The sequence below is a fragment of the Nilaparvata lugens genome, chromosome 1 (genome assembly GCF_014356525.2).
Source record: "Nilaparvata lugens isolate BPH chromosome 1, ASM1435652v1, whole genome shotgun sequence".
NCBI lineage: Eukaryota > Metazoa > Arthropoda > Insecta > Hemiptera > Delphacidae > Nilaparvata > Nilaparvata lugens.
The window spans coordinates 99,426,878-99,453,514 of NC_052504.1; the positions used below are offsets into that span (position 1 = coordinate 99,426,878).

General features: G+C 40.7%; 2 protein-coding genes across 31 annotated transcripts in view; one reads left to right on the forward strand and one right to left on the reverse strand.

Annotated features, from left to right (window-relative positions):
• LOC111054275 (zinc finger protein 2 homolog) overlaps positions 1–26,637 on the forward strand; it is a 217,774-nt gene that overhangs the window by 27,077 nt on the left and 164,060 nt on the right. The window lies entirely within an intron of this gene.
• Positions 1–26,637, reverse strand: part of LOC111043770 (gastrula zinc finger protein XlCGF57.1-like) — a 62,594-nt gene that overhangs the window by 17,212 nt on the left and 18,745 nt on the right. For 3 of the 8 annotated variants that reach the window (XM_039419802.1, XM_039419801.1, XM_039419800.1), the window contains exons 1-2: positions 1,655–1,801; positions 237–353 (exon numbers count right to left, since the gene is read on the reverse strand). The exons of 1 other annotated variant lie outside the window; for it this stretch is intronic. In XM_039419802.1, coding sequence (XP_039275736.1) covers positions 237–353; positions 1,655–1,666 — 129 coding nt within the window. In that variant the 5' untranslated portion in view covers positions 1,667–1,801. Of the gene's footprint in view, positions 1–236; positions 354–1,654; positions 2,254–26,637 lie in introns of those variants that run through there. 4 more of the 8 variants (XM_039419794.1, XM_039419798.1, XM_039419796.1 and 1 more) reach the window with 4 other exon arrangements.

Here is a 26,637-nt window from a genome sequence, read left to right on the forward strand (position 1 = left end):
AAATTTGGAAATTTTTATTGGTTAATACTGTCTGATGGTGATGATGATACAAAATATCTTATTGATTATACAATCAATGAATTTTTACAAATACCGTTGAGGAATCTTTAATTTTTGTACAGCCCCGACAGTTGAAGACTGCGACCGTAGAGGACTGAAAATCAGTCCTCGACGGTTGCAGGCCTCGACTGCCGCGTCCCCGAATAAATACTTGCATGCATAAATAATGATGTTACCTGTTCTGCTTTGAGAAGTTTCAGCTCGCCTAGCCTGTCTTCTGTATCAATGATGTATTTGATGTCTGATACCTCTACTGGCCCTTCATCAGAGACTTTTGATGGCTCAGGATCCACCTTCAAAAACGGGAAGAAACCAGTTTAATAGAGCACAAGAATCAATGAAGTGCTTGGATGTTTATTTTGTACCTTTATTGAATTTTATAGTGAGGTTCACCTTTTAATGGCAGAAAGAAAAGATAGGAGAACAATGTTGTCAATTCTTTGCCCTCTATAGAGGATAGCTGAAACCGGTACAGTCTATCTGATGTAATATCAACTGTTCTTTCTTGTTATAAATAATGATCAATAATATTCTATTCACCAAGAAAATGAATTAATAATGGATATTCAATTTTATCCAAAAATTATGCTCGAAGCCTTTTCCTGTGATGACACAACAATGTATGTAGACATGCTAATAGCGCTATCCTCTTCTAGCTCTGCAACGATACCAGATCGTTCTTTAACAATGTAGAAGATACCGTATAGTAATAATTAACAACATATTTAGGCTAATAGAAAGAAATAAAAATTTAAGTACCCATTTTTTAAAAATTTTATGGTACGGTAAATAAAAACAAATTTGAAAACTGTAAGTTATACAATTACAATTCTATAGCCTAACCTAACCTCTTCAAAAGTAGCCCTAATGAAAAAAGATATCCAGGCTAATCTCAAATATGAAAATTCATTATTTAAATATTAGAAAAAATATGTCCATGACAATAAGAAACCGAATTATTCATTAATGACTATAAAAATTATTTATTATTTCAAACAAGAATTAACAGGTAATATTGCCTTATTACCATACATCAGATATACTAGTATAACCTATCCTTTATCGAAGGCAGTGGCAAAGCAGAGGATAGCAACGCTGCTCTCCTATCTTTCTCCACTCTCCACTGCCATTAAGGTAGCCATAATAACGTGGACCTCCCAATCATATTCATAGTTGAGAATGTTATTGTAACTATAAATGTATAAATAGCCTAAAAGTATAAATAAATGAAATAAGTTATACTTTTCAACTTTAGCCACATATTCAAATTTCAATTGAAGATTTCATATCGTTTTGGCTCAACCCAACATGGAATATTGGAATAATAATTTAATTTGATCTTTTACAGTCTGTTTGAGGGTTGAGTGTAAGAGAGGGCCGGCTGCGCCCTAACACCGCCCTCCTGGGTAAAAAATAAAGGCAGCAATTCTATTCTATTCTGTCTGGTATCTCGAGTACCTAGTCAAGTTGGCTATTCTCCTATTAGCCTATATTCGTATTATTTGATGCTTTAAAAATATGTTAGTAGCCTATAGCCTATAACAAAACAACAAAAGGGACTTACATAAATAATAAAATATACAGTGATACTTACAATAGATTCCATGATTTTAACGTTATTATATTAACTAACTGGAGACTAAATCAAAATGTAAATTAATCCTTTGTTTGCTCTTCGCTGGTTTGGCTTGGCCTCTATATCAACTTCTCTCCTTCACTGTTGTGTTGTCTTTGTCTGTTCTAGGGAAGGGACGTTCCGATACTTTCGATACTTACTGGTATCGATATTTTGCCTCCGATACCGGTGGTATCGGTATCGGTGACGGATGATTCGATACTTTACTTTTATCGATTCACAAGTTGGAGTATCAAAACGTGAGAATTACTATAGAAAATAAACTTTTCTATGGATAATATTTCAAAAGAGTATAAAGAACTCTAAAACCTCAGGTAATTAGGGAATTACTTGAGTAAATCAAATAATCAAAGTTATCGGAATACTGTATTTCACACTGTAGACACTAGTAGTTCTGTGAACAGTAGACCTCGCGCAGTAAATAAACACAGCCTCCTCTAATACTGCCCATCGTCAGAGTGAATTATGTCATGTCCTGACGTGTATGATAATGTAATCATTAATTGAGCAACATTCCACTAGAATTTTTGAGACAAGATTATTTGAATGTATTGTATCGGTCATAGGATAGGGGGGGGGGGTGTTAAGGTATGGGTTTAGTCAATTGTTCTATTTGGATAGGGAAGAAATGGTGAGCGGTTCAGACCAACGGTATTTGTTGACTGTCAGTAGATCGGGTTGTAAGGCCGATCTGCAAAGTAGTGGACTGTGTGAAAGTGTATAGATGAGATCTATATCTGATCTAGGCACTGACAGCTTTTCATTATTTGCTATGAGCGGATTTACAAACCTTGAATGTGTAGATCCGAAAAAATACCTCTGGTTTACTGTGCGTCTGAGCACAAGTAGAATGCACAAAAGTAGTGCAATAATGATGACTAATAATTGAAGAATGATAGATAATAAGTTTCTTATTATCCGTATGTAATGCTGATATTTGAGTGTAACTATTGGAATGCTTAAAATTAATGTAGTTGTAATTAAAATAAAAAGAATTAGGAATGCACTCAAGTTGTTTATTGTACCTAGACTTTTTGCTAGTACGTTTAAGAATACTGATACAATGTTTCAAAATGATGTTACCTCTGTGAGCGCAAAAGATTGAGTAATACAAAGATAAAGTTGGGATATCAATGTTAATGTTGAAATACACAAAGAGTATATTGATGCTGAAACTAATAATAGAACAATAATGACAATGAGTAATGATTGAATTGAACGTACAAAATTTAGCAATGTTTAAAATGAATAGAATTTAGAATACTTGAAAAATGATAGTAAATATGAGAATCTTAACCTGACTAATAAAATCAGTCGAGAGACAAAAATCCTAGATAAAAGTCCTGCAAAATTCTTAGTAATCTTAAAGGTATGAAAGTACAAAAAATTATATGAATATGAACAATTACCTAATTTCACAAAAAATGAAAACTAGGAATTCAGTTTAGGTAGAATCCAATCGTACCTGAAGCTTTCAAGCTGTTGACTATGTAACACTGAAAGAGGACAAATATAGCAAATTAGCTATAATGTAAGCAGAAGGAGCAGAAAGTCTGTCCAGAACTGAAGGTTCGATTAATAATTAAAAATGGAAAAGGTTGAAAAATACCAAATACAATATTGAAAGGAGACGAAGCTCAGCATATTGTATTACATAAGCGGGCTGGGAAATGACAGCTTAAAGCATGTCAAGTAACATGGGGAATATTACTATATGTAGAACATATAAGTAATAATAATATAGAAAATAAAAAATTGAATGATTGATAGTATTTAAATAGTTATTATTTAGGAATAAAAAGTTAATCAGGAACAAAATTGATGGGATGAAGACTACCAGTAAACACAGTGCCTCTGAGAGGGTAAGTACAAAAATGTGAATAATAGAATAAGACTTCCCTGAATAATTAATGATGTGTTTGCCAAAGTGATAGGCCTACGGTGACTCAAAATCCGAGGATGAAACTTGACTCCTGTCAAGTACATTGTAGTTGCAGCCAGCTGCTGGGCTAATAGAAGTTGAACGATGAAGATATCTTGATTATATCCTGATAAACGGTGACCAATGCGGAAGAGAACTTGACTTGAATACGTTGAGATATTGCAAGTTGAGACTGTTCCAATATTAAAATTGATAATGAATATAACGACGAATGGGCACTTCACAAATTGAATGAGTTTCACTGGTTGAATGTTAATTGGAAAAAAGGTTCCACCATGAGTTAAGTAGAATAATTTAATGTTTGAAGTTATGTCCTAAAGTTGATGTAATTGCAGTGAATAAATATTTGAAAAAAGAGATAAAATGTTCTTGACGAATGAAATCACTGGCATCAGTAAGAATTGAGATTGACAAAGTTCGACTAAATAACTGATGAGTAGCTAAGACTGAGTAGCTAAAAAATGAGTAGCGGTTGACAATGAAAGGCAAACTGCACTTGCGCAAATTTCCTGAGTTGAAATGTTGAATAAGGTAAGCTGCACTTGCACAAGACTTCCCAAGTTGAAAAATGTACCTCCTATGAGCATACAAGATGAATGAATGTAACCGCTAAAAAATGTGTACTGATGCTCAGTAAAATTGAAGTGATAAATAATAAATCAAAAGTTCATATTGAGGATTGTTGAAAGCTCATGTGGAATTCATGTTAAAATTACTTACAGTTCATAATACTAATGTGATGAATAATTGAAAACGTTGTACGCAGAAAGCATGGCGTGATTTGCAAAAAGGACGCTTAGTAGAAAAGTCCCGAAAGGTAAGTTAAATTCATAGAAATTATGGTTGAAAAACGTTCACTGTGGCATGTGATGAGATAGGACGGATGATTGCAACATTACAGGAGATGTCATTCCATGTAGCTTCTTGCTTGGACAACCAAGACGGGCCGTTCCACCAAAGTGAACTGTTGATGAGTGTTGTTGGAGTGCAGCCTCTCGAAATTAGGTCAGCAGGATTATGTTTCGTAGTGACATGTTTCCATGTAAAATCTGCTGTAAGATTCTGAATCGTAGAGACGCGAACCGAAACAAAGATATCTGCTCTGTTTGGCAAAGCCTTGAGCCAATCGCACACAACCTTGGAATCAGTCCACAAGATTACCCTGGAAAATTTGAGCTTGGAAGCACGAATTGTTTTCACAACTAATTTCGATGACAAATATGCTGCTTGGAGTTCCAAACGAGGAATTGTGAGCAATGGTTTTATGGACGCTACCTTGGACTTTGACGTAAGCAATCTAACTTGAACCCCGTCCGATGATGAGCTGCGAACATAAAGACAAGCACCAAATGCTGTTGCGCTGGCATCAGAAAATGCATGCAGTTCCAAATCGACCTCTGAAGAGGGTGGCAAAACACAACGTGGAATAGAAACATTCGCAATGTTTGGTAAATCATGAAGTATGGATAACCATTCTGTGAGAAGCTCAGATGGTAGCTTTTGGTCCCAATCAAGTTTATGGAGCCAAAGCTTTTGAAATAACAATTTGGGACGAATGACAATGGGTGAGATGAGTCCAAGCAGATCAAATATGCTAGAAATGCATGACAATAATTGACGTTTAGTGAAAGATGTTTGATGAACAACTTTTGAAATGTTGGATGAGATAGTGAGTTGATCAGCCGTAGAATTCCAAATGAGACCAAGTGCCTTAACAACACTGTCGTTTGAATCAGATAATGGTCGTGATGTAGCTGTCTTGATGAGATGAGCTGGGATCGTTGAAAGTAATTCTGACGAATTAGACAACCACTTCCTGAGTTCAAAATTTCCTTTATTAAGTGTAGTAAGCAATTGATGAGCCAACTCTATGGCTGATGAGAGTGAAGATGAACCACTGATGAGATCATCCACGTAAAAATCTTCTTTAATGGCTTGATGAACTGCTGATTGCAGTGAACATTCAACATCTGCTAAGTGATTGAGCATGCATGTAGCAAGGTATGGAGCTGAGGATGTGCCGTAAGTGATACTCTTGAATAGGTTGATTCTGATCAGATCTCAAAAAGATGCATTGAAAATTTCTGTCTTTTGGATGAACAAGAATCTGGCGGTACATTTTCGCTATATCAGCAATGAATGCGATACGATGCATACGAAATCTGAGCACTGTGTCAAACAACTCAGGCTGCACTGTTGGACCAATGTGAAGAACATCATTGAGTGATAATCCTGAAGTGGACTTAGCTGAAGCATCAAACACAACTCGAAGTTTGGTAGTCGTGGAATCTGGCTTGAAAACTGGATGATGAGGAATGTGATAATATGGATCATATGGAGATGAAGGTGGTGCAAGAGACATGTGACCTAAATCAATATATTCATCCATGAATTGTATATATTGTTTCTTGAGTTCAGGATGAGTATCAAGACATTTCTCAAGCAAGTGAAAGCAAGTCAATGCTTGTCTGAAGGATTGACCTAACGAATGAAATGAATCCTTTTTCGGCAAGGCTACAGAAAATCTGCCATCATCTTGACGTTGAACATTCTCAATGTAGTGCTGCTCAATTTGTGCGTGTTCTGCTGGCGTGCTGGATTCAGTATCAATTTCTTCAATTCGCCAAAATTTTTCCAATTGCTTAGAGATGTCTGCGTTGGACACATGTCAATGCTAGAAACGAAATTGGAAATGTGTTGATGGGTGACAGATGATTTATAAGCAGGAATGGAGCCCCAGACTATCCAACCTAACTTGGTATTCTGAAGAATACAGCTTTCGGACAGACGAATTTGACCAGGTAAATGAAGCATGGCGTAGACATCAACGTTTAAGAGTATATCCACTCCTGAAATTCTGAAGAAGGTAGGATCGGCTAAAACGACATTGGGGGGAATATTGAAATCTGAAAAATTGAGTCCAGATGGTGGAACACTAGGAGCAATTTTCTCTGTGACAATGCAATCAATGTGAGTTGACCAAGTTCGGTCAGGTGAGTGAATACTCAAAGATGACAAATTCAATAAGGTAGCATTACTGCCAGATACAGTGTGAACTGTGCTGCCAGTACAAATAGTGGGTAATTGAAGTTGAGTAGCTAATTGACGTGAAATAAAACAGCTGTCAGAGCCACTGTCGAGGAGTGCGCAGCAAATTAGAGCTTGACCACTCTTGTCAAAGACGATCAACTGGGCTGTAGGCATGATGCAAGTGCGTCTGCTATCAATGGATTTGATTTGTGGTGCGCTGTGGGCATAGCTGACTGTCTGATTGTGAGATTCAACAACATTTGTGGCAGGCTGCAAACTGGATTGAGATGAATCAAATTGGCGACTTCCCTCAGAATTTGATGACTGAGGTCTAGAGGGAATTGAATTGACAACAACACTAGAAGTCGGCAACTGCTGGACAAGGCTAGTTGATATTTGCGGTGCAGGTGAAACCATGTGTGTCATTGGCACTGCTGAATTGGAGTTCATTGATGCTGGATGCACTGATGACATTTGCGATGGCTGGTTGTATTGATTATCATACCTTAATTGTTGTTGTGACTGATGAGGTATGTTATACTCACAGTACAGCATGCTCTGCGACAGATTTTTCACTGGATTGCGTGCATGGTTCGATGTTGTGACATAGTTGGACCTCTTAGGGACAGGACTTGACCCATGAAGTAGCGTGTGATGTCGTAAATTGCACGTCTTGCAGGAACCTTGACATTGGTGAGCTCGATCCCATGGCCGAATACAGTTGACACACAAGGATTTATTCAATACAGCAGAGGTTCGCTCTGAAGTTGGAATTTTGAGAAGTTGATTACAATTGAAAATGTTGTGAGAGCCATTGCAACAAAAATAACACTCAGAAGTTGATGCTCTGTTGAAAACATTTGGTGAATTTGAAGTGTTGAAATTCATGATATTGGCCTTGGGCTGTGATGGTTGTCGACTGGTGCTAGGCTGGTTATTAGCCGGCATATTGCGTTGCACTGATGTGTTGTTGAATGAGCTCGACATTGCTTGTGCGATTTTATGTTGCAACTCTAAAAAGTCCCAAAGGAAATCAATGGTAAGTTGAGATTTGGTAGAACAAAATCTCTCCCAATCTCTAATAGTAGCATTGTCAAATCGTGACACAGTGAGAAAAATAAAAATGAGATCTTTCACACTAATATTGAGCGCAAGGGCTTCAAGAGCAGAGATATTTGTCTTTTGATTGTCAATAAATAATCTCCACGATTGGGATGATCTACAGTCAAGTTTAGGAGGGTTGAGTATGGCTGAAATATGAGTTTCGGCAATTAATAATGAATTATCGTAACGTTGAGTCAAGAGTTCCCAAGCTAACTCAAAATCTCCAGAAGGAGAATTAGAAATTCTATTAAGTGCTTCTCCAGAAAGGACTTGACGCAGGTAATGAAATTTCAATGTATTATCAAGGTTACGGTTATTGATAACAAGACTTGTAAAGGTCGATTTGAAATTGAGCCAAGCGCTGAGACTACCGTCAAATTTTGGCAATGGAATGTCCGGTAGACGAGCGCTCACCATGTGAGGAGAATCAACGTGATTTGAGTGAGATGGGGAGCTGACTTCACTTACTCTTTTAGTTTTCAATTCATATTCATATATGGCATTGGAGAGTACAGAATTAACAGTACCAAAATTCTGGCGAATTTGGTGACACAATTCAATGTCAACAGGCAAACCTTTGTTGGAAAAATTTTCAGTAGTACTATGAAAATTTTTCTTAAGCATTAAAGGACTTGCCACACCAAGCTCGCCAGTACCGCCGAGGTAGTACCGCTGGTGGTAGTTTTCTCGGCTGAGCACGCCACACCGAAAAACGTCCGCTAGCGGTAGTCTCCGAGTAGTGAGTCTAGTAGTGGGGAGTGAGACGTACTAGTGTGTTGTGTTGCAAGGAGGAGAGGTGCGAATGCGCTACCTCTTCGAATCGCCTGCCATGTATTCAGGTTGAGCGCGCCACACTGAGCTCGCTTTGTCCGCCGTACTACCTCTCAGCGAACTTTTGTTGAATCGCCTAGCAGGCGGTCGTAGGTGGTAGTGCGCCATACTACCGCCGCGGTAGCGAAGTCGGTGTGGCGCGCTCAACCTGAATACATGGCTAGCGATTTTTAAAACTTCGCTACCGCCGCGGTAGCGAGCTTGGTGTGGCGTGCCCTTAACATCTCTTGTTTGAGATCTTCAGCTAAAAAGTAGTCATTACGATTTTGAATTTCTTTGATAACACCATCTTGAATTAATCGAATCAATTGCCGATTGATAGTGTCAAGATTGTTAGGAATGGTGGGAGACGGACATTGTCTGACCTCACCTTGAGAAACTTCACCTTCAAGGGTGACGAGCGAGTCGTTTGGATTCTCCATACTGAATTGTACAAAATATATATATAGACTTGAAAAAATTAATTAATATTTGAGTAATATAAGAATAGATATATGAATATAATGTTGAATGGACGTTATCACGTACACCCTGAGTAGCTTCAGAGGTGGGTGATTGATACCCAGGTGTTGCTCCTGGATGACTTCGCTCAGTCGTAATGTGGGCGGGGAAAGGAGGCAAGTCGAAGTTCCTCTTCCTTCTTCTTTGATCCTTAGCTGGCGTGAACAGCACCTCCTGGTGCTTCTGACGGCGTGAAGGTCGCTCTCTTCTCTGATGACACCACTTTGATGTAATTTTGTATCGGCCTTACGGGCTCGGTTCCGCTCCAGTGGAGTAGGAAAAGGAAGGACAGAAAGGATAGGGACGGCAGACAACGGTCCGCTGTGCCCTGGGGAGAAGGAAGAATAGGGACGGCAGACAACGGTCCGCTGTGCCCTGGGGAGAAGGAAGAATAGGGACGGCAGACAACGGTCCGCTGTGCCTGGGGAGAAGGAAGATAGGGACGGCAGACAACGGTCCGCTGTGCCCTGGGGAGAAGGAAGAATAGGGACGGCAGACAACAGTCCGCTGTGCCCCGGGGAGAAGGAAGAATAGGGACGGCAGACAACGGTCCGCTGTGCCCTGAGGGGATGGAAAGAATAGGGACGGCAGACAACGGTCCGCTGTGCCCTGGGGAAAAGGAAGAATAGGGACGGCAGACAACGGTCCGCTGTGCCCTGGGGAATGGGAGGACAGGGACGGCAGACAACGGTCCGCTGTGCCCTGGGGAATGGAAGGTCAGGGACGGCAGACAACGGTCCGCTGTGCCCTGGGGAATGGGAGGACAGGGACGGCAGACAACGGTCCGCTGTGCCCTTGGGAGATGGGAGGTCAGGGACGGCAGACAACGGTCCGCTGTGCCCTAGGAAGATGGGAGGTCAGGACGGCAGACAACGGTCCGCTGTGCCCTGGGGAAAAGGAAGAATAGGAGGTCAGGGACGGCAGACAACGGTCCGCTGTGCCCTTGGGAGATGGGAGGTCAGGGACGGCAGACAACGGTCCGCTGTGCCCTGGGGAAAAGGAAGAATAGGAGGTCAGGGACGGCAGACAACGGTCCGCTGTGCCCTAGGAAGATGGGAGGACAGGGACGGCAGACAACGGTCCGCTGTGCCCTTGGGAGATGGGAGGTCAGGGACGGCAGACAACGGTCCGCTGTGCCCTAGGAAGATGGAGGTCAGGGACGGCAGACAACGGTCCGCTGTGCCCTGGGGAAAAGGAAGAATAGGAGGTCAGGGACGGCAGACAACGGTCCGCTGTGCCCTAGGAAGATGGGAGGTCAGGGACGGCAGACAACGGTCCGCTGTGCCCTAGGGAGATGGGAGGTCAGGGACGGCAGACAACGGTCCGCTGTGCCCTGGGGAAAAGGAAGAATAGGAGGTCAGGGACGGCAGACAACGGTCCGCTGTGCCCTAGGGAGATGGGAGGTCAGGGACGGCAGACAACGGTCCGCTGTGCCTAGGAAGATGGGAGGTCAGGACGGCAGACAACGGTCCGCTGTGCCCTTGGGAGATGGAGGTCAGGGACGGCAGACAACGGTCCGCTGTGCCCTGGGGAAAAGGAAGAATAGGAGGTCAGGGACGGCAGACAACGGTCCGCTGTGCCCTAGGGAGATGGGAGGTCAGGACGGCAGACAACGGTCCGCTGTGCCCTAGGGAGATGGGAGGTCAGGGACGGCAGACAACGGTCCGCTGTGCCCTAGGAAGGTGGGAGGTCAGGGACGGCAGACAACGGTCCGCTGTGCCCTTGGGAGATGGGAGGTCAGGACGGCAGACAACGGTCCGCTGTGCCCTGGGGAAAAGGAAGAATAGGAGGTCAGGGACGGCAGACAACGTCCGCTGTGCCCTAGGGAGATGGGAGGTCAGGGACGTACGGCAGCCAACGGGCCGCTGTACAAGGAGCAGGAAGGTTGTGAGCGGAATGCTGTGGTCTGGGGCTCGTCCGGCCTTTAATACTCCCCCAAAGTGGAGGGGATGGAGTTGAGCCGCCGCCAGAGGCGGTGGAAATCGTCTTGATGCGCGGAAGATGGTGCGCCATCGGTACCTCCCTTATCTCCGCGGTCGGCTAGCATTGCTGATAGCCGAGCGTCTTTCAATAATATTATTTATTATTTTCTCGTCACAATTCTACTTTGTGACACCCCACTCCTACTTGGGGGGGGGGGGGTGTTCGGAGCCCTCTATGGCACCACCTTGAAAGGCGTGAGCCATCTAGGCATCACCTTAAGAGGTGTATGCCACTCACTATGAGCATCATCTACACCTGGTCCACAGATACATATTTACATTGTCCATCTGGAAATTGGACTTTTATGCGTGGTCGACCTGCTCTTTTGCGCTTGCCTGGTGTTGTGTTGCGGTGGCACAGCACCAGATCCATATTTTTAGATGGGCCTGGTCTGGGATCCTGTGGGACTATCTGCTCTGTGTTGACCGTGAGACTAACATCTGACTCGACACGAGCTGGAATTCGCCTCACTGTGACCTCAACCGTCTCTTTGTTATTTAAGGGTGACTCTGATCCTTTCACTATCACCCTCTTTTTTGTCATGTGAAGCGGGGGTGTCAGTTGGTCTGTGGAGGCTGGTATCTCACCTCGAGTTATCCTCTCCATTTCGACTGCTGGGCTAGATTCCGACTTGCCATGAGGTGGCATTCGTTCCATCCTAACTTTCTCAGAGTTCAAAGTCTTTGCTCTGACAGTTGGAGCATAAATCGCGGCCTGTCGTTCAGAGTCGCTCATTCCATCACAGTGATCAACTATGTCATCCCAGGATTCTTGCCTTGGAATATATGACATCTCTGCCTTTCTATCAATCAAGGCATTGGGTTCGACTCTGTTCAAACCAAACTGTATGAATATCCTTTTGTCGCGATCCTTGTTGTCCTGAGATTCGGATTGTACAGCTGATATTGTTGGGACTGCTGTTGTCTTAGTCCCCAATAAGAGAGATCGCGACATTATTAGCGGACTTGGAGGATTCAGTCGGGGAGGATCCCACTCTACCTCTCTCGTGAATGTGTGAATATTCACCCTGTTTTCACGCATAAATTCCATGCCTAATAGCAACTCTTGTCCAAGTCCATCCAGTATAGACGCCACTAGTGGAACTGTGATTTGTCCTATAGTGACATTAGTTGTCAGCTTCCCATTTAATGGGGTAGATCGTCCATCAGCTAATATTGCGTGGTGATGAGTTGGTACCTTCCTTATCATCCCTATTTTTTGGAGAACTTCATAAACCTCATTACTCATATAATTAGCTTCAGCGCCACTATCTAGCAATGCCCGACACTTTTTACCACCGATTGTCACAGTAATGAATAGTCTGTAGTCCCTTGATGACTCTTCAATCACAGGAATCCTGTGTGCCGTTCGCATCACTGCTGTCTTGTTCGGAGTTTTATTCTCCTTCTGCACATCACAGACACATTTCAGTGCTCTCTTTCCGCACCTTTTACATGGTGGGATATCGGGACAGTGTGATCTCCAGTGCCCCGGTCTCTTGTATTGCCCACACATGGGTTCAGACTCACTAAGAGATGGTCTGTTACTAGTAGGGGTTATAACTGTCTCAACCTTGAGCCTTGTAATCTTTTTTGTGTCCTCAATCATGTGAACCCTCGAAATCTGTCTATTCTGTTTCTCCTCTGCTTTTATTTGTTCATACTCCCTCGCGAATTTTTCCAATTCGTTGATACTATGAACATTTGATTGCCGAATATACAATTTGTACCGTGGGAGGAGATTCTTATACACTCTCTGTAATTTATTCTCGTCTGTAAAACCTCCTCGACGCCTCATGAGTGTCAGTACATCTTCGAGAAATTCGTCAAACGATTCACCTTCCCTTTGCTTCCTTGCCTGAATTAGATTCTCGAGGTCCTCCTCATAGGTAAGTGGGTAGTAGCGTGATCTGAAATCTGTCACAAAATTGTCCCATGATTTCCACTGGTCACGACGATTACGCATCCATAGGGTAGCTTTACCAACAAGTAATTCAGGTAGCGCGACTAGTAGTTGGTTGCCAGTGAGCCCATAGGCTTGTTGTAGCTCGTCTAGCCTTTCTAAGAAGCTGGGAGCATCTGATTGGCCGTCGAATGACAGTCTCCAGCTTCTTACTTTGTCACATACCGCCCCTGGGTCCATGAGGGGGTTTGTGTGAATGTTGGTTCCAACTTCAGCATGAGTACCTGTTGCTGAGTGTCCGGATTCCTCACTGCTTCTGCTCAATATTCCGGGTCTTGGGCTGGGATAACGTACAGCCATCTTCTTATGTTGTTCTACTAACAACCTTCTCAACTCAGCAAGTGTTCCAGATGACACTATGCCCCAATCTTGTAGAAGATTGAATGCTTCTTCCTTTTTCAATTTATAGATCCAGGAAACTCTGGGGTCGGCTATCACCTCGGGGTTTACGTCCTCAACCGACTGATCCTCTGTCAGCTCCTGGTGTTGAGCATCTGAATCAGACTCTCCCTGTTCACTCATGATTCTTACTTCGTTGCCTCGTGCCCCACGTTGGGCGCCAATCTATCACGTACACCCTGAGTAGCTTCAGAGGTGGGTGATTGATACCCAGGTGTTGCTCCTGGATGACTTCGCTCAGTCGTAATGTGGGCGGGGAAAGGAGGCAAGTCGAAGTTCCTCTTCCTTCTTCTTTGATCCTTAGCTGGCGTGAACAGCACCTCCTGGTGCTTCTGACGGCGTGAAGGTCGCTCTCTTCTCTGATGACACCACTTTGATGTAATTTTGTATCGGCCTTACGGCCTCGGTTCCGCTCCAGTGGAGTAGGAAAAGGAAGGACAGAAAGGATAGGGACGGCAGACAACGGTCCGCTGTGCCCTGGGGAGAAGGAAGAATAGGGACGGCAGACAACGTCCGCTGTGCCCTGGGGAGAAGGAAGAATAGGGACGGCAGACAACGGTCCGCTGTGCCCTGGGGAGAAGGAAGAATAGGGACGGCAGACAACGGTCCGCTGTGCCCTGGGGAAAAGGAAGAATAGGGACGGCAGACAACGGTCCGCTGTGCCCTGGGGAAATGGGAGGACAGGGACGGCAGACAACGGTCGCTGTGCCCTGGGGAATGGAAGGTCAGGGACGGCAGACAACGGTCCGCTGTGCCCTGGGGAATGGGAGGACAGGGACGGCAGACAACGGTCCGCTGTGCCCTTGGGAGATGGGAGGTCAGGGACGGCAGACAACGGTCCGCTGTGCCCTAGGAAGATGGGAGGTCAGGGACGGCAGACAACGGTCCGCTGTGCCCTGGGGAAAAGGAAGAATAGGAGGTCAGGGACGGCAGACAACGGTCCGCTGTGCCCTTGGGAGATGGGAGGTCAGGGACGGCAGACAACGGTCCGCTGTGCCCTGGGGAAAAGGAAGAATAGGAGGTCAGGGACGGCAGACAACGGTCCGCTGTGCCCTAGGAAGATGGGAGGTCAGGGACGGCAGACAACGGTCCGCTGTGCCCTAGGGAGATGGGAGGTCAGGGACGGCAGACAACGGTCCGCTGTGCCCTGGGGAAAAGGAAGAATAGGAGGTCAGGGACGGCAGACAACGGTCCGCTGTGCCCTAGGGAGATGGGAGTCAGGGACGGCAGACAACGGTCCGCTGTGCCCTAGGAAGGTGGGAGGTCAGGACGGCAGACAACGGTCCGCTGTGCCCTTGGGAGATGGGAGGTCAGGGACGGCAGACAACGGTCCGCTGTGCCCTGGGGAAAAGGAAGAATAGGAGGTCAGGGACGGCAGACAACGGTCCGCTGTGCCCTAGGGAGATGGGAGGTCAGGGACGGCAGACAACGGTCCGCTGTGCCCTAGGGAGATGGGAGGTCAGGGACGGCAGACAACGGTCCGCTGTGCCCTAGGAAGGTGGGAGGTCAGGGACGGCAGACAACGGTCCGCTGTGCCCTTGGGAGATGGGAGGTCAGGGACGGCAGACAACGGTCCGCTGTGCCCTGGGGAAAAGGAAGAATAGGAGGTCAGGGACGGCAGACAACGGTCCGCTGTGCCCTAGGGAGATGGGAGGTCAGGGACGTACGGCAGCCAACGGGCCGCTGTACAAGGAGCAGGAAGGTTGTGAGCGGAATGCTGTGGTCTGGGGCTCGTCCGGCCTTTAAATACTCCCCCAAAGTGGAGGGGATGGAGTTGAGCCGCCGCCAGAGGCGGTGGAAATCGTCTTGATGCGCGGAAGATGGTGCGCCATCGGTACCTCCCTTATCTCCGCGGTCGGCTAGCATTGCTGATAGCCGAGCGTCTTTCAATAATATTATTTATTATTTTCTCGTCACAATTCTACTTTGTGACAACGTAATAAAACGATGTAAAACAATAACTAGCGCAATAAGTACACAATGGTTGATTATAGAAATTGTCAATGAAAACTAATCGGTTGATTGTTTGAAATAAATGAATGTTGTTGAATTTCACATCCAATTCAATGATTGAAATCATTAGTTCCTTCTTTGCCGCCTGGAGCGCTCATTTCTTCTGCTCACATTTCGTCTTCTCTCCAGCAGCTGCTGCGCTCTGGTGACTGCCTTTCAAAGCTGGCCATTCTCTACCCAGCCTATGACTATGCACTTTTTGTAATGGCGTCTATCGACTTCTCTTCTTCTCATCATGCCGAAGGCGTTTTCGTTTGATCTTTTCAAGTTTTTCTGGTGAAAACTTTGCTCAGTGTAATGGGATAATTCTGTTCCTATTTTTTCTTCTTGTGAGTTGGTGGGCGCGTGCGCGTAACGAATTGATTCCATATCAATTTTCTTTTCTTTTGGGTGAACCCGTAACCATCTATCTTTTGACTGTAACTCGGCGTGCCTTGTTAATATTTTGTGAATCTACTTCAACTCTATCATCTACTTTCAACTTGGATTGACGTTCCTTGTTGCTGTTATTGAATCTGTTTCAATATCATATTGAATCTTCTTTTAAACTTGATTTCGAACTGTAACTTACTAATGTTTGGTAATGCCCTGCCTGTACTTGACTGTTGTGTTTAAACTGGTAGCCACACTTGCTTAGGCCTACCTCAGTTTCCATATGAACTGGACAATTCAACTAAAGTTAGCTCTTCAAATATTGAGCAGTGATTAATATTTTCTTGGAAGATCTTTCAATGTTTCCAAATGAACTGGGAGTTATCCATGTGCTGTAACCAATCGTCTTATCCATACAAGTGTTGGAAATCTTCATCAATTCATCACGGACAGTATAACCATACTTCAAGCAAGCCTACCTTGACTATTTCCTGGAACCAACTTGAACACCACTATCATGTTGAAACCCTAGGTAACTGCATATTTTTACCATCTTTGTATTTGCTAATTACCTTTATCTTCTTATCCCTTAAATAAGGTTAGGGTGAGTGCATTTATTATTGGATCTATTTACTTAGGCTAATTTTGATTTTTTGTTGCTTCATCATAGGTCAGATTTTTGTATGAAACAAGAATAACTATGACAACCTATTGTAATTTTGTTTCAATCATTCAGTTTAGTATTTGAATTTTCAATCATGAATGTTGTCAGAACACAATCTTTTCTTGTTCATGATGCAACTTACTATTGCAGAATCACTTATATTAAAATATTGGTTACTTGGTAAAATATTGTACATCACTTGCTTAGGCTAGGTTTTTTGATCATCACAATTATTATTGACTTAGGATTTTAAAACAACCAAGTAATTTTAGGCTAGTTATTTGATCATCACAATTTATTGACTTAGGATTTTAAGACAAACAAGCAATTTTTATTGCATCAAATATATTTTGTTCAATTACAATATTTTGTAATCTACAAATTCTATAAATATTAAATTCACATTTTTAATTCAATTTCAGTATTTTTCAAGCTCATTATTATTGTAATCTTATGATTAGTATTCAAGTTCTTTGTAAATTGGAATTATCATAGATTCAGTGTATCTTAACTGAATTGTCCCCACTAAACTTCGATGTTTATCACTTATAAATTTTCCATATTAAACCTCAATGGTTATTGATTTTGAACTGCTTCTAATGATTCTTGATGTTTATCAGCTATCTTGATTGTCTGTTTCTCCATTTAAATTTTTATGTTTGCTGAACTTGACAATTTGTTATCAACTTTAATTTGTATGACTATTGAGCTACTTGTATTCACTATCAAAAATTATTGTTCTGCCATTTCTATTTCAATACATTTATATATTGCTCACTTGGTATTTTTTCTCCAAGAACCTATTCATATTAGTAATAATTTTTCCGTCTTTTATGAAACAAAGACGGTGGTCCTCTTCATTAAAATTATATTGTATCTGGGTCAATGACCAATAAGAAAATATCTACATCACATTGACCAGCCGCTCTATACTGAGCCACTAGCTACCAGAATTCGGACTCAGAAACAATATAAACTGGTCCTCCGGGCCGGATTTCCTATTAATCTTGTAATTTTGTTTCTTTTCATGTGTACTCAATCGCCCATGTACCTTGTAACCTGGACTGAGGGTTGCTGTGGACGAGGGGTTGCCAATGAGACGTACCATTCAGTGGCCAAGCTGTCCATACCATGTATCAGTTGGACAAGTTGCGCGACCATACACAAGCCAGCATCAATCACAATTACATCACAACCACAGCACAGGTGTCAGTGAAAGTGCAGTAATAATCTCAGTGAAGGTCGTATGAAAATTTTCTTTTGTTATCAATACCTTTTTTGTAACAATGGCTACATCCCCTCCTCCCAGTGACTCACGTTCAGTGTCCCCAGATTTAGGGTCTGAGCATTCTGCTCTTATCAATTCTAGGAACAATTTACTAGAAGAAGCCAACTGGTTCTTCACAGAGTATCCAAATTTTATTGTAAATGATGAAGCAACATATTATCACTTACTTACCATTAAAAATGAAGTTGATCTCCTCAGAGATAAATACAAGAAAATTCATGAACAAATACAACACAAAAATGTATCATTTGACAAGGAATCACACTTTGAAACAATTAAAAGGTTCATATTATTCATTTCTAAAGCAAATGCTGCATTGAAAGCTTTTGAGGCTAAAATAACTAACACTCGAAATGATCTTGTTTCACAACAATCAGTACAACCTGCTACTACTGCATCACAGCATGCAAATTTTAATTTGCCCCAAATTCCTCTCCCTCATTTTGATGGAAACTTCTCAAAATGGCAGGCATTCTCCAGTGCATTTATGCACATAATAGGTAGTCAGGAGCAAATTAGTAGCACATTGAAATTTTTCTATTTACGGCAAACATTGAGTGGTGAAGCTCTAGCAAGAGTGGAACATATTGATGTCAATGAAAAAGGGTTTGAAGTAGCCTGGAAATTGCTCGAAGAGCGATATGACAATAAACGACTCATTGCAACAAACCACATCACTGCCATTGAGTCTCCACCTGCAGTTAAGCGCAACTGTGCACAGTCATTGCGTGCATTCATTGATTTTTGTAAATCACATATTGCTGCCCTTCAGGCACTTGAACTTAAGAATCTCACTGACTTATTGTATATGCATAAAATGTTGTTGCAATTGGACTCTAATACTGTTAAGGAATGGGAGAAATCAGTTCCTATTGACAGTATTCCAACAATTGAGAAGTTTTGGAATTTCTTGGAATCACAATGTAAAGTTATGGATGCAGTTGCATCCAGTGCTAACAATTCAACAACTATTCACTCTAGTAATGCAACTAATCCTGCTTCCAAGCAATCAAAGGTTAATCACTTTCAATCAAGTAATCAAAATAATGTAAAAATGTTTCATAATTTGACAACCAATTGTACTTTCTGTAGAGGCTCAAATCACATGGCCTACAAATGTAATGAATTGCTCAAATTACAGCCTTCTGACCGTTGGAATGCTGTCAAAAGCAAAAACCTTTGCTTCAATTGTCTCAAACCACATGTTCCTAATCATGGTTGTTCTACAAAATCTTGTTTTCATTGTGGTAAGGCACACCACTCTATTCTGCATTCACTAGGTTCGGGACAGAATCAACAAAAAGGTAAAGAAGTTACTTCTAACAATATTCATTCGTCAGTGAAAAAATCATCAGTTGAAAATTCCATTATTGACAATCATTCAAAGGCTTCATCTTCATCTGTTGCAGTCCTTCCTCAATTAAATGAGAGGAGCATGGTTTCATCAGATAATAATGTACATTCAAATGTTGCATCCTCAGTTTGTCTATTTCAGCAAGCTAGTGTTTCTCTTCTTCCTACAGCTCAAGTTTTTGTTGAGGACTCACAAGGAAATTTGATTAAATGTGTTGCATTGCTAGACAGTGGCTCGGATTGCAACCTTATCTCACAACATTTGGCTGATAAGCTTGCATTACCAGCGGTCAGTACTGAAACGACTATTCATTCTATTGGTGGCAACCAATCAAAGTCAACTTATGTTCTTTCAATTCTTGTCAAATCTACAGACCAACAATGGTCCACTGAAGAATCTTGTATTGTCATTGATAAAGTTCCATCTTCCTTTTCAAATTCCAGAATTGAAATAGAAAAACTTGAAATTCCATCACATATTTCACTGGCTGATCCTAACTTTTTCAAGGCCAAAAACATTGATCTTCTTCTCGGCGCTGGCGTTTTTGCTTCAGTCTTGTCAGCAGGACAGATTGTCATTTCCAAAGATGCACCCATTCTTCAGAGCACAAGGTTGGGTTGGATTATTTTTGGCTCTTGTAAGGTACCCAGCTCATCTGTTCCAAATTCTCATGTATCCAATTTTTTGTCAACAGTTTCATCAAACACTCCTTGCCAACTTGAAAAATTCTGGGCTCTCGAAAGTGTAATTGCGGAGGTTCCACCACCTGATGATATTGTTTTCTCAGAAAAGCATTATGAAGAGCACACGCATCGTCAGGAGGATGGTAGATTCATTGTATCACTCCCTAAAAAGGAATCATTTCATACTCTGGGTGAGTCCAAGTTTCAAGCACTTAAACGATTCAAATCTCTGGAACAAAGATTAGCAAGGAATAATGAATTGAAATCTCAATATGTGGCCTTCATGGAAGAATACAAGGAACTACAACACATGACTAAGGTTGATGAGCCCACAGAGAATCAAGCGGTGTACTACATTCCACATCACCCTGTCTTTAAACTTGAGTCTACTACTACAAAACTTCGAGTAGTTTTTGATTGTTCTGCCAAAACTTCTACTGGAGTTTCCTTAAATGATGTTCTTCACATAGGGCATACTGTTCAGCCAGAGCTCTTTGAAACTGTTCTGCGCTTTCGTACTCATCTTATTGCCTTTGCAGCTGATATTGCAAAAATGTATAGGCAGATTCTCCTAGATCCAGCTGATCGTGATCTACACCGCATATTCTGGCGTGATGACATCAATAAACCAGTAGAACAATATCGCCTTAATACTGACTTATGGTTCTGGTCCTGCAGCATTCCTTTCACACCACCATCAGTTTGGAGGTTGGCCAGAATCCTTGAGGTACATCCTGGTGCGGATAATAAAATTCGAGTTGTCACACTTCTCACACCTACAGGCATCTTAACACGTGCTATTTCTAGTATTGTACCTTTGCCTCATGACAATGAGATTGAAAATGTATCTACTCATTAATTTTATTATTGGTTTAATTTACTCTTAGGTTTATGTATTGTTGTAGTCATTTATCATTTTTCTAATGGGCCCGGCATTGGTACTTGTCATGTTTGGTTCTATGGGTGTGAAACATGGATTTGGTGTCTTGTTGTTTTTTGGGATTTACGTTTCCCCAGCTTCCAATCATCCTTTTCATCATTGACTTAGCTTGCTCATTCAACATATTTTCTTTCTTTCTTATTATGCCATCCTGCAGATGACATAATGGGCCCGGCTTATGTTGAATTTCACATCCAATTCAATGATTGAAATCATTAGTTCCTTCTTTGCCGCCTGGAGCGCTCATTTCTTCTGCTCACATTTCGTCTTCTCTCCAGCAGCTGCTGCGCTCTGGTGACTGCCTTTCAAAGCTGGCCATTCTCTACCCAGCCTATGACTATGCACTTTTTGTAATGGCGTCTATCGACTTCTCTTCTTCTCATCATGCCGAAGGCGTTTTCGTTTGATCTTTTCAAGTTTTTCTGGTGAAAACTTTGCTCAGTGTAATGGGATAATTCTGTTCCTATTTTTCTTCTTGTGAGTTGGTGGGCGCGTGCGCGTAACGAATTGATTCCATATCAATTTTCTTTTCTTTTGGGTGAACCCGTAACCATCTATCTTTTGACTGTAACTCGGCGTGCCTTGTTAATATTTTGTGAATCTACTTCAACTCTATCATCTACTTTCAACTTGGATTGACGTTCCTTGTTGCTGTTATTGAATCTGTTTCAATATCATATTGAATCTTCTTTTAAACTTGATTTCGAACTGTAACTTACTAATGTTTGGTAATGCCTGCCTGTACTTGACTGTTGTGTTTAAACTGGTAGCCACACTTGCTTAGGCCTACCTCAGTTTCCATATGAACTGGACAATTCAACTAAAGTTAGCTCTTCAAATATTGAGCAGTGATTAATATTTTCTTGGAAGATCTTTCAATGTTTCCAAATGAACTGGGAGTTATCCATGTGCTGTAACCAATCGTCTTATCCATACAAGTGTTGGAAATCTTCATCAATTCATCACGGACAGTATAACCATACTTCAAGCAAGCCTACCTTGACTATTTCCTGGAACCAACTTGAACACCACTATCATGTTGAAACCCTAGGTAACTGCATATTTTTACCATCTTTGTATTTGCTAATTACCTTTATCTTCTTATCCCTTAAATAAGGTTAGGGTTGAGTGCATTTATTATTTGGATCTATTTACTTAGGCTAATTTTGATTTTTTGTTGCTTCATCATAGGTCAGATTTTTGTATGAAACAAGAATAACTATGACAACCTATTGTAATTTTGTTTCAATCATTCAGTTTAGTATTTGAATTTTCAATCATGAATGTTGTCAGAACACAATCTTTTCTTGTTCATGATGCAACTTACTATTGCAGAATCACTTAATATTAAAATATTGGTTACTTGGTAAAATATTGTACATCACTTGCTTAGGCTAGGTTTTTTGATCATCACAATTTATTATTGACTTAGGATTTTAAAACAACCAAGTAATTTTAGGCTAGTTATTTGATCATCACAATTTATTGACTTAGGATTTTAAGACAAACAAGCAATTTTTATTGCATCAAATATATTTTGTTCAATTACAATATTTTGTAATCTACAAATTCTATAAATATTAAATTCACATTTTTAATTCAATTTCAGTATTTTTCAAGCTCATTATTATTGTAATCTTATGATTAGTATTCAAGTTCTTTGTAAATTGGAATTATCATAGATTCAGTGTATCTTAACTGAATTGTCCCCACTAAACTTCGATGTTTATCACTTATAAATTTTCCATATTAAACCTCAATGGTTATTGATTTTGAACTGCTTCTAATGATTCTTGATGTTTATCAGCTATCTTGATTGTCTGTTTCTCCATTTAAATTTTTATGTTTGCTGAACTTGACAATTTGTTATCAACTTTAATTTTGTATGACTATTGAGCTACTTGTATTCACTATCAAAAATTATTGTTCTACCATTTCTATTTCAATACATTTATATATTGCTCACTTGGTATTTTTTCTCCAAGAACCTATTCATATTAGTAATAATTTTTCCGTCTTTTATGAAACAAAGACGGTGGTCCTCTTCATTAAAATTATATTGTATCTGGGTCAATGACCAATAAGAAAAATATCTACATCACATTGACCAGCCGCTCTATACTGAGCCACTAGCTACCAGAATTCGGACTCAGAAACAATAAATGTCGTCAATGGTTTGTTGACTAATTGCGTAAAAATTAATGATAATTGCACAATGAAAAATTACTTATCAAGATAGCACCAAAATGTGTGGTAAGTATTTAATATTTGCATGAATTCAATGCATTTAAAAATATTAAGTAAATTGATGAATAGATAAGTCTCTTGAAATAGCAAGAATTGAATAGTAATCCTAAAAAATTTATGACGCTCACAGAGAAAAGATATTACAAAAGGTATGTCGGTAAAATGAATTTACAGAATTGATAAATGGTTCGGTCTTACAAATTGAATAGCCAGCGACTGATTCGGTCCCCAGATGAATTGCCTTTAGACTTGGCAAGATGCGAGATGCAGCAGTGTTCTGAATGCTTCTGTGCTTGGAATCGGCTCTCGCTCAGGTCTGGGTCCATGAACAGTTTACAGGTTGGCTGGTTCACTGTGCCGATACAACGATACAACGTAGTGTACCTTTCTGGCCGCAGTGCTGGTTCACCCTTCGATACTGAAATATATACGAGTATTATTAGAATGATGTAAGACTAATGTATGCTAGAATGCAGTTGATAAACATGGATGCTGACTGTTCTACCTGTATTGGGTATATTCAACTAACTACAGAGGACTTGAAAAAAATTAAGGTACCCAAAGAGAAACTTGAAAATTAGCAATCCAATAAAATAGTTACGAATCACCACAGGATGCCAGACGATCCGTGCCCGGACGAGGACCAAGAAATAATGTTGACTGTCAGTAGATCGGGTTGTAAGGCCGATCTGCAAAGTAGTGGACTGTGTGAAAGTGTATAGATGAGATCTATATCTGATCTAGGCACTGACAGCTTTTCATTATTTGCTATGAGCGGATTTACAAACCTTGAATGTGTAGATCCGAAAAAATACCTCTGGTTTACTGTGCGTCTGAGCACAAGTAGAATGCACAAAAGTAGTGCAATAATGATGACTAATAATTGAAGAATGATAGATAATAAGTTTCTTATTATCCGTATGTAATGCTGATATTTGAGTGTAACTATTGGAATGCTTAAAATTAATGTAGTTGTAATTAAAATAAAAAGAATTAGGAATGCACTCAAGTTGTTTATTGTACCTAGACTTTTTGCTAGTACGTTTAAGAATACTGATACAATGTTTCAAAATGATGTTACCTCTGTGAGCGCAAAAGATTGAGTAATACAAAGATAAAGTTGGGATATCAATGTTAATGTTGAAATACACAGAGTATATTGATGCTGAAACTAATAATAGAACAATAATGACAATGAGTAATGATTGAATTGAACGTACAAAATTTAGCAATGTTTAAAATGAATAAAATTTAGAATACTTGAAAAATGATAGTAAATATGAGAATCTTAACCTGACTAATAAAATCAGTCGAGAGACAAAAATCCTAGATAAAAGTCCTGCAAAATTCTTAGTAATCTTAAAGGTATGAAAGTACAAAAAATTATATGAATATGAACAATTACCTAATTTCACAAAAAATGAAAACTAGGAATTCAGTTTAGGTAGAATCCAATCGTACCTGAAGCTTTCAAGCTGTTGACTATGTAACACTGAAAGAGGACAAATATAGCAAATTAGCTATAATGTAAGCAGAAGGAGCAGAAAGTCTGTCCAGACTGAAGGTCGATTAATAAAAAAATGAAAAGGTGAAAATACCAAATACTATTGAAAGGAGACGAAGAGCTATTGTATTACATAAGCGGCAAATGACAGCTTAAAGCAGTCAAGAACATGGGGAATATACTATATGTAGTATAAGTAATCATATAGATAAAAAATTGAAGATGATAGTATTTAAATAGTTATATTTAGGAAAAGTTAATCAGGAACAAAATTGATGGGATGAAGACTACCGTAACACAGTGCCTCTGAGAGGGTAAGTACAAAATGTGAATAATAGAATAAGACTTCCTGAATAATTATGATGTGTTGCGAATTGATAGGCCTACGGTGACTCAAAATCCGAGGATGAAACTTGACTCCTGTCAAGTACATTGTAGTTGCAGACTGTGGGCTAATGAAGTTGAACGATGAAGATATCTTGATTATATCCTGATAAACGGTGACCGATGCGGAAGAGAACTTGACTTGAATACGTTGAGATATTGCAAGTTGAGACTGTTCCAATATTAAAATGATAATGAATATAACGACGAATGGGCACTTCACAAATTGAATGAGTTTCACTGGTTGAATGTTAATTGGAAAAAAGGTTCCACCATGAGTTAAGTAGAATAATTTAATGTTTGAAGTTATGTCCTAAAGTTGATGTAATTGCAGTGAATAAATATTTGAAAAAAGAGATAAAATGTTCTTGACGAATGAAATCACTGGCATCAGTAAGAATTGAGATTGACAAAGTTCGACTAAATAACTGATGAGTAGCTAAGACTGAGTAGCTAAAAAATGAGTAGCGGTTGACAATGAAAGGCAAACTGCACTTGCGCAAATTTCCTGAGTTGAAATGTTGAATAAGGTAAGCTGCACTTGCACAAGACTTCCCAAGTTGAAAAATGTACCTCCTATGAGCATACAAGATGAATGAATGTAACCGCTAAAAAATGTGTACTGATGCTCAGTAAAATTGAAGTGATAAATAATAAATCAAAAGTTCATATTGAGGATTGTTGAAAGCTCATGTGGAATTCATGTTAAAATTACTTACAGTTCATAATACTAATGTGATGAATAATTGAAAACATTGTACGCAGAAAGCATGGCGTGATTTGCAAAAAGGACGCTTAGTAGAAAAGTCCCGAAAGGTAAGTTAAATTCATAGAAATTATGGTTGAAAAACGTTCACTGATGATAAATGCATTGAATGGTTATCGAATAAGCACACAAACTAGGACATAATGAATGATGAAAATGGATAAAGTTTTCCAAAGATGGACGCATGAAACTAAGATGTTACATCGTATAGCTGTACAAAGAGAGTGATGCTTCTTGCAAGCTGGTTGAAGAAACAGGAACTGCCCATAGCGGAAACATGACGTGATCGGTAGTCATGTACACAAACTCAATGAATGAAGTGAAAATATAAAATCGATATTAAGCGAACTGAAGGTGTTGAGGTTGATGTGACTGTTGAAGTATACCAATGGAGGTTCAAAAACAATGAAAATACAATTCAAAATACTTATAGACGAATATTAAACTGGAAAACATTGAAAGAAGCAGACGACAACTAGCGCTACTATCGATCAAGCGATCAATGAAACTGTGACGTCAGAGATCGCATGACAAGTGAGAATGTTGTCCGTGGACTGTAGCAGCGGTAGATTCAAATATTACAAAAACAAGATGGACGACCATAAGACTGGCTAAAATATGAGACGAAATCTAACAGTATTTGAAATAGCATAATAAGTCATAGGCCTCTTTTTTGATACCTCCTTGATACTTGATGTCTGGGTCGTTGACTGTGAGTGCCAGATAGACCGCGTCATAGTTGTGTACCCTACCCGGCTGGGTAGTGTCTCTTCGTCCAGTTCATTGAGCGAGTACAAGGACCGCTCAAGAAGTTGGGTTTTCAGGGCTTTCTCGAATCTCCTGACATCTGTGGGAAGTTTGTTGAAGATCTTCAATGCTGCTATCTGGAAGCTCCTTTGATTGCTTGTCAATCGAGTTTGTGGAATTTCCAGGTTCCCTGCTGACCGTGTATTGTAGTTGTGGACCTCATTTCT